The 8,042-nt window shown below is 35.9% G+C and overlaps 1 protein-coding gene across 1 annotated transcript; it reads right to left on the bottom strand.

Annotated features, from left to right (window-relative positions):
* Positions 1 to 5,348: 5,348 nt before the first annotated feature.
* On the bottom strand, positions 5,349 to 6,336 carry LOC147567874 (zinc finger protein ZAT11-like). The gene has a single exon (XM_086670149.1). It carries the CDS (start codon positions 6,168 to 6,170, stop codon positions 5,526 to 5,528), a length of 645 nt encoding a protein of 214 aa, XP_086526275.1. The 5' UTR covers positions 6,171 to 6,336; the 3' UTR covers positions 5,349 to 5,525.
* Positions 6,337 to 8,042: the final 1,706 nt, after the last annotated feature.

Raw genomic sequence — 8,042 nt, 5'->3', positions numbered from 1 at the left:
CTGATGAAGAACCGATCCACTTCAACATGTTTCATACGGTCATGTTGAATTGGATTATGTGCAATCATTATTGCCGCTTTATTGTCACAGTGCAGATCCATTGCTTTCACAAGCTTAAATCCAAGATCCTTCAATATATTTCGTATCCATAGTAATTCACACACCCCTTGAGCCACACCCCGTAACTCAGATTCTGCACTTGATTTAGCAACAACTTTTTGCTTTTTAGCTCTAAATGTTACCATATTCCCACATACAAACGTAAAATATCCAGAGGTTGACCTCCTGTCTGTTATATCTCCTGCCCAATCTGCATCGGTGTATCCCATTACTTCCATATCACCACCTTTCCGGAATAAGAGACCTTTTCCCGGAGATTTCTTCAAGTACCTTAGTATTCGAAAGACTGCCTTCATATGTTATTCACTTGGATTATGCATGAATTAACTCACGACGCTAATGGAATATGCAATATCCGGTCTAGTATGAGAAAGGTAAATTAGTCTCCCCGCTAAGCGTTGGTACCTTCCTTTGTCACATGGAACTTGATCTGAAAATATTCCCAAGTGATGATTTGCTTCAATCGGTGTATCTACCGGTTTGCAATCAAGCATCCCAGTTTCAACAAGAAGATCTAATATATACTTTCGTTGGGACATGAAAATACCTTGACTTGATCTTGCAACTTCAATGCCTAAGAAGTATTTTAACTGCCCCAAATCCTTCATCTCAAATTCCTGCGACAAATAGTTTTTCAGAGCCTCCATTTCCACCGAGTCATTTCCAGTAACAACCATATCATCAACATAAACAATAAGAGCAGTAAGTTTGCCTAGCTTTTGTTTTATAAACAAAGTATGATCAGAATTACTTTGTTTATATCCAAATGCCTTCATGCTCTTTGTAAATCGTCCAAACCAAGCTCGTGGTGACTGTTTTAACCCATACAATGCCTTCTTTAATTTGCATACTTTTCCTACTTCAGAATTCGTGACTCCAGGTGGTAACTCCATGTATACTTCTTCTTCTAAGTCTCCATTGAGAAATGCATTCTTCACGTCAAACTGTTGTAATGGCCAACCTTGATTGGCTGCAAGAGAAATGAGTACACGAATAGTGTTTATCTTTGCCACCGGGGCGAAGGTCTCCTCATAATCCACACCATACGTCTAGGTATACCCTTTGGCAACAAGTCTGGCTTTGTACCTGTCAACACTTCCATCTGGATTCGTCTTTACTGTAAAGATCCAACGACACCCAACAATACGATATCCGTGGGGTTTATCAACAAGTTCCCAAGTGGAATTCTTCTGTAATGCATTCATCTCTTCATTCATAGCTTTCTTCCATCGTGGATCTGATAATGCTTCCTGCAAATTACTAGGAATAGATACAGAGGATAATTGATTCATGGTGCATGTAAATGACTTAGAAAACCTATTGGTGGACACATAATCAGAAATTGGGTATTTGGCTTTAGAATTAATATCTGGTTCATAAGTAAATTTTGGAATACCTTTAGTAGATCTTTCTGAACGTCTAGGTTGAACATCATTAACAGTGATAGGATCAAGTAATACCTGAGGTTCAACATTCGGAGGCATGTCTTCGGTAGATGGTGTTAGAAAGTTGGAGTCACAGGCAACTTCTACTATTTCAGCTTGATCTTCCCCTGTTGTCTGATCCTCTCCATTCTCATTAAATTCATCTTCACTACCCTGATCCCCCCCTGAAATTTGATCTGGTTCACTCCCCTTTCCATCATCACCTAGATTACTAGGCCTATTGAAATTACTTGTCAAATCCTCTAGTTCCTGAAATATATCCCCAATAATGGGGAACTTTCCTTCACTATCATTTTGTTTCTCCCCCTGAAGGGAAGATCCCATAAAATATGCATCTAATTCTCGAAACGAAACATCTAATGAGATATATACTTTCCCCTCCTCAGGGTCATAACAATGATAACCCTTTTGAAAATTAGCATATCCAAGAAACACACACTTTCGAGCACAATGATCTAATTTTCCTCGTTGATGTTTAGGTATATGAACAAAGACAACACACCCAAAAACACGTGGTTCTAGGTTTGGCATTGCAGGGATGGTGATAAGGTCATGGAGTTTTTTGAAAGGGGTCTGAAATTCAATGACCCTAGATGGTGTGCGGTTTATCACATAGGCAGCAGATTTTAACGCCTCTCCCCAATAATTTAATGGCATATTCATTCCGAAAAGAGACGCACGAACAACTTATAACAGTTGTCTATTCATTCGTTCAGCTAACCCATTTTGTTGTGGGGTATAAGCGTTAGAAGTTTGATGTCGAATGCCATTATCTATCAGGAACTTCGCCATGTCATTACTAGTAAATTCTCCTCCGTTATCAGATTGATACACTTGTATCCTCCTTTAGAATTGGGTCAAAACCATCTGAAAAAATACTTTAAATACTTCAAAGACTTCACTTTAATGAGTGAGTAGCGATACCCACGTCATACGAGTACACTCATCGATAAAAGTCACAAAGTAACGAGCTCCAGACAAAGAAGGAATATGTGCAGGACCCCATACATCAGAGTGAATAATACTAAAAGGTTCTGAACTTTTATTGAAACTTGGAGAATATGTAATACGGTGACTTTTAGCAAGTTCACAAATATCACACTTAAATTCTGAAACACTACACTTTGAAAATAACGATGAATTTAATTTCTGAAGATATCCGAAGGAGAGATGACCCAATCGCCGATGCCATAACCAAACATTAGCTTTTGCTTCTTCAATTCCTCCAACTTTATTCACCTGATGAATCCTCTGCTCTCCACTACTAGACAGGTCCAAATAGTAGAGATTGCCCTTTCTAACACCACAACCAAGAACCTGCCGCGTCACTATGTCCTGAAAAATACAGAATTGAGGCCAAAACGTCACAGTACATGCAAGTGCAGCAGTGATCCTACTGACTGATAGGATATTATACTCTAGCGCGGGAACAATGAGGACAGAGTTTAATGTCAGATTTTCAGATATGTCAGTGGAACCTTCCCCAATTACAGGAGAGGAACCACTATTAGTTGTGTATATAGAGGTTTGGGTTGAAGGTATAATGGATGATAATATGCTAGTGTCATTTACCATGTGATCTGATGCACCAGTATCAATTAACCAAGTATTATTCAAAGAATTTACAGATAAAACACTACCTTTAATTTTCATACCTGACTGGGCAACATTCACTGATGGAGGAATTATAGCAGAATCCTTCTTCGCAGATATGTTTTTCCTAGGTCGCTTTGTAAAATCCCACCATTCCGGATACCCAATGACTTCATAACACTTCTGTTTTGTGTGTCCCTTCTCTCCACAGTGGGTACACTCAAGATCAAGGCGTAAGGGTCTAGCCTCTTTGTGAGAATTCCAGGAACCTTGAGGTTGTCCCTTTTTATAGTTGACTGCCATAACTGAAGACTCAGTTACAAGTGTTTGGGTTCCCATCACCTGTTTGTGAACTGACACCCTTCGTACTGTCTGATAAGACTGTTCCAAAGTAAGTGGGGGGTCTTTTCGAAGAATCTCACCACGCACCTGATCATACATACTATCTAATCCAGAAAGGAACATGTGAACTCTAAGACGTCCTACAAATTGTTGTAAGATGGCGATAGACTCAGCACTTTTTCCTTTCACATTGTTGCGTTGGTCAATTTCTTGAAAAATTGCTGCTAATTCATCATAATAGGTCGCAATAGATCGACCAGCTTGTTTTGTTGAGAAACACTTCCTATGTAACTCAAAGATTTGAGTTTCATCAGATGTGTCTGTATACATAGCTTCAAGAGAGTCCCAAACTTCTTTCGCAGTTTCCAAACAAACATACCTGTTCATTAGTGTTGTGGGCATTGAGTCACACAACCATCCCTTCACCTTATCATTCTCCGAGTACCAATTTTCATATTCTTCACTTCCTTCTACAGGTTTCGCTTTAGTGCCACTAATATACCCCCACATCTTCCGACCATTAATACGCATCTTCATGACCTTTGACCAAAGGGTGTAATTATTCTCATTCAGGGTATTACCTAATGGAAAGGGTGCATCGATGTGGTTATGAACAACGTGAGGGTTTGATAGTACCATTGTTGCATCATCATTGGAACCCATTGAGCTTTCAATTTCAAGATTCGCAGCGGAATTCAATTCAATTCAATTCGAAATAACCAGGTTCAATTACCGAACCTGCTCTGATACCAAGTAGAAACTAATAAGTAGAAACTAATACAAATTAATAATAGATTGAGATAAACTCTTTTCTTTTAATTAATTCTTGTGTATACAATAGGAGATGTTCTTCCCCTTATATAATTACAAAAGTTACATATATAGAATATATTATATAACGTATTTAGTATATCCCATATATCCCATATATCATATATATCATATATTCAATATATATCCCATATTAAGAGAATATATTCTATATTATGTATATATGCTATATTGAGAGAATATATCCTATATTCAACAATATCTCATATATCATATATATCAATATATTCAATATATATCCCATATTGAGAGAATATATTCTATATTATGTATATATGATATATTGAGAGAATATATCCTATATTCAACACAATCTGGTCTAACCTAGAAGGAATACCCAGCGCAAAGATAACACCGTAGTCTGGACTCCTCCTCCAACAAATACTATGAAATGCAATTTTGATATCTCATTCACCAAGGTTTCAAAAGAGGCAGAAACAGGAATATAATTTTATAAATCTCAATCTATGTGTATTGCAGGGAAATCTTCACTTATTCGATGCAGAACGGTAGATGATGGGCACGCTTTGGCAGCTCTTCAAGCTATATCCATGGCCAAAGAGATGAATTTTGTGAAATTAATAGTAGAAGGTGGTTCTAGCAATGTCATAAAGGCAATTAATGGAGATATCAAAAGCAGCTCACCGGACTAGCCAAGATGCAATCAGATCAATCAAAATTCTTTGTCCCATTTTTGAACTTTTCTCTTCTAATTATGTAAATAGAGCTGTGAATAGCAAAGCCGATGAGCTTGCTAAGAAATGTAAAAGCTTGAAAACTCCACAAGAATGGCGAACTCTAATCTTGTAGACAGAACGGTCCTTATGTACATAGTCTTTTGGTTAATGGATCTGTTTTTTCTTTTTTGTCTGAAAAAAAAACAATACATTGACAAATTTAGACGTCCACAGCTTATGATAAGGTCATAAATTTGAACTTTTATATTTTTAGTTAGATATTTAAGTTACATACATAGAATTATATTAAAAATAATATTCAAATCGAATAAGAAGATAATTTAGATTACTCTGTATATTAGATATGAAATATATACTCATAATGAATGAAATAGTCCAAACTAAATACAATAAAATAATAATAATAATAACATCTGCACTAATAATATTACAAGAGTATATATGAACCAATAATGATCTAGCCATCTAGGTATCAAACTTTGTATATGTTCAAAAATCAAATAAAACAATGAATCATGGGTACTGTAGTAGTTGATGGAAACTGATGATCAAAGTCATTACCACCTGGAGGAGACAAATTCAAATCTAAACACAAAACCCTCCTTGTACTATTTGATCTTTTCAAAACTGGTACTACTTGTTGCTTTTGTTCTTGATTATCAAAAGAATGAAGAATCTGAGAAGATAAACTAGAAGTTACTGTTGGATTCATGGCAGCTCTATGTCTCCTCATATGACCACCCAAAGCTTGTCCTATTGCAAATTCTGAGCCACAAATTGAACACTCATGAGATTTTGGCTTCATTTGAACTGTTTGATTTGTTTTGTTGTTACCATCATCTGTTGAATCTGTAAATCTTGGTTTCTTGTGACTTGCTCTGTGTCCCCCTAGTGCTTGAAAAGATTGAAACTGTCTATTACAAGTTTTGCACTCGAAAACTCTGATAGTCGGCGACCCGGAAGATGGTGAATAAGTTATCATGGAAGATGATGATGAAGTTGGGGAGTTGTTTTTGTTCATCTTTTCATGATGATGATGATCTCCTCCACCACTAAGTGATAACAATATTAAACACTTGGCCATGTTTATATTTGCTGTGTTGTTTTCCATTTCTTCTCTACTTCTCTTCATGATCACCATAGTTAATCTCTCCCTCTCTCTATATATAATTGTTTATCTCTCTAAGGTTGATGTCAAGGTAGCTTAGGTTGGTGGAAGTTGGTTTCAAAGTTTCAGACCTTTGAGTTGTAAGTATGAAATGTTATTGGATGGAATGGAAATCTATTGGATGGACCAATATATTTATAGTTGTTTGCTTACCTTTTTTTCTTTTGTTGCAAGTAGTTGTTTGCTTATTTTTTTTTTATTTGGAAATAGTTGTTTGTTTACTTCTTTTTTTGTTGAAGAGTTGTTTGTTTACTGGACTAACTAGTTTTACAAGTACGAGTTAGTACCTTAGCCGACTATGACCACCGTTAACCATAAATGACCAAAATACCTTTTGTTTAGTGAATAAGTGCATATGAAAACATTTAAGTAATGATTGTTTTCTTGCAAGTTAGATTTCAAATATGACTCTCAAATTTGAATTGACTTGAGTTAAATTATAGATGGTTTAGTTTTTGGTGGACCATTTGAATGGTGGATTAAAGTTAATTTTTGGTTTACTTGATTGAACAACTTAATTTTAGACAAGCCGGATTTCTACATTCAAAAAGAACTGGATTAGGGTATAACTTGTGCCCGATAAGCAAGGATATTTCTATAATTTCAACCCTTTGATACACTTGGGAGGTGTAGTCTTAGTCATAGAAGAAGAGAAGATATTCTGAAAAATACACTTTCCTACCTTATTATATAAATTTATCCGCACAACAACAATCTATATAATAAGAGAGGAGGGTGTCTTGTTTAGAATATACACTCAATGGTTAAGATTACATCTCCCAAACTTATCTCCAAGGGTTAAGATTACACCACCCAAATTTATCTCCAAGGATTGAGATTACACCTCCCAAACTTATCTTCACTGGCTAAGATTACGTCTACCGAACTTATCTATAAGGATTGATATTAAGAATTGTTCGTGTGTACCGGGCACGGATTATACCCTCGTTATCATATATATCATCTTGTCTATGAAAGTCTCACTATTTACAAACTCATTTTCAGATAAATATAATGAACAATGAATTAAATTTGTACCAGTTGTGTACACTGAATAGTTGAAATAATATTGCTTAGCAAGTAAGATGAGATAATCCAAACAAAAAGAAGAAGAGAGAGGGTGATAGATAAAGGATGACAACATTGCAAAGACAGCAAATTGTTGAAGAAAAATGGAACAAGTCATGAATGAGGGGGGTGAATTGGTCTTCTTAGAAACTTCTTAAAGTTGGATTATTTCAAACCTTCGTTTATTCTAGAAGATTCCGTGTGAACCCAAGGACGAGGAGAACGGAGTAAGCGTGGAACAGACGGGTCTTTGTTGTACCCCAACACAACACTACTAAGTACTAACTACTAAGTAAAGATTTGTCACGGTGGTCATCTTCTTCTTCACCAAATTGGTTTTGACTGTCAAACTCTGTTTCCCTTCACACCTATCAGCTTGAGGGTTGCCACGTCATATTACAATTGGGTGTAAAAATGGGCCTTATCTTTATTTCATATAAAATTATTGACTCTAGATATATTGTTATAAAGAGAAGACAAAATTGTTCCAAGGACTGATAGAACCGGAAGCGCCTCTTATTTTAAAGAGAGAAGGGTCGGTTGTTCACAATTTTATCACATTTTTATAACTAAATTTAAACATCCTATATGACTTTGATTACATTAAAACAAAACAAAATTAATAGACAATACGAGGATGTGTGATACATAATATTCCAAGTTTGATACATTGAATGGAGAGATGAAGGATTGGAGGTGTGACAAATCGAGAGCTTGACAGTAGAGAGAAACCGTAAGCTAGAGAGTTAGAGAGAAACTGATAGAAATAATTGTATT

The sequence above is a fragment of the Eschscholzia californica genome, unplaced genomic scaffold (assembly GCF_041429995.1).
Source record: "Eschscholzia californica isolate CP2 unplaced genomic scaffold, dmEscCali1.0.p SCAF_1, whole genome shotgun sequence".
In the NCBI taxonomy this organism is placed as follows: Eukaryota; Viridiplantae; Streptophyta; class Magnoliopsida; order Ranunculales; family Papaveraceae; genus Eschscholzia; species Eschscholzia californica.
The sequence above is the reverse complement of the archived record's forward strand: the minus strand, read 5'-3'. Positions and strand labels throughout refer to the sequence as shown.

Coding starts and splice junctions, on each gene's coding strand:
- LOC147567874 (XM_086670149.1), bottom strand. CDS start 6,170: ATGGTGATCATGAAGAGAAGTAGAGAAGAAATGGAAAACAACACAGCA.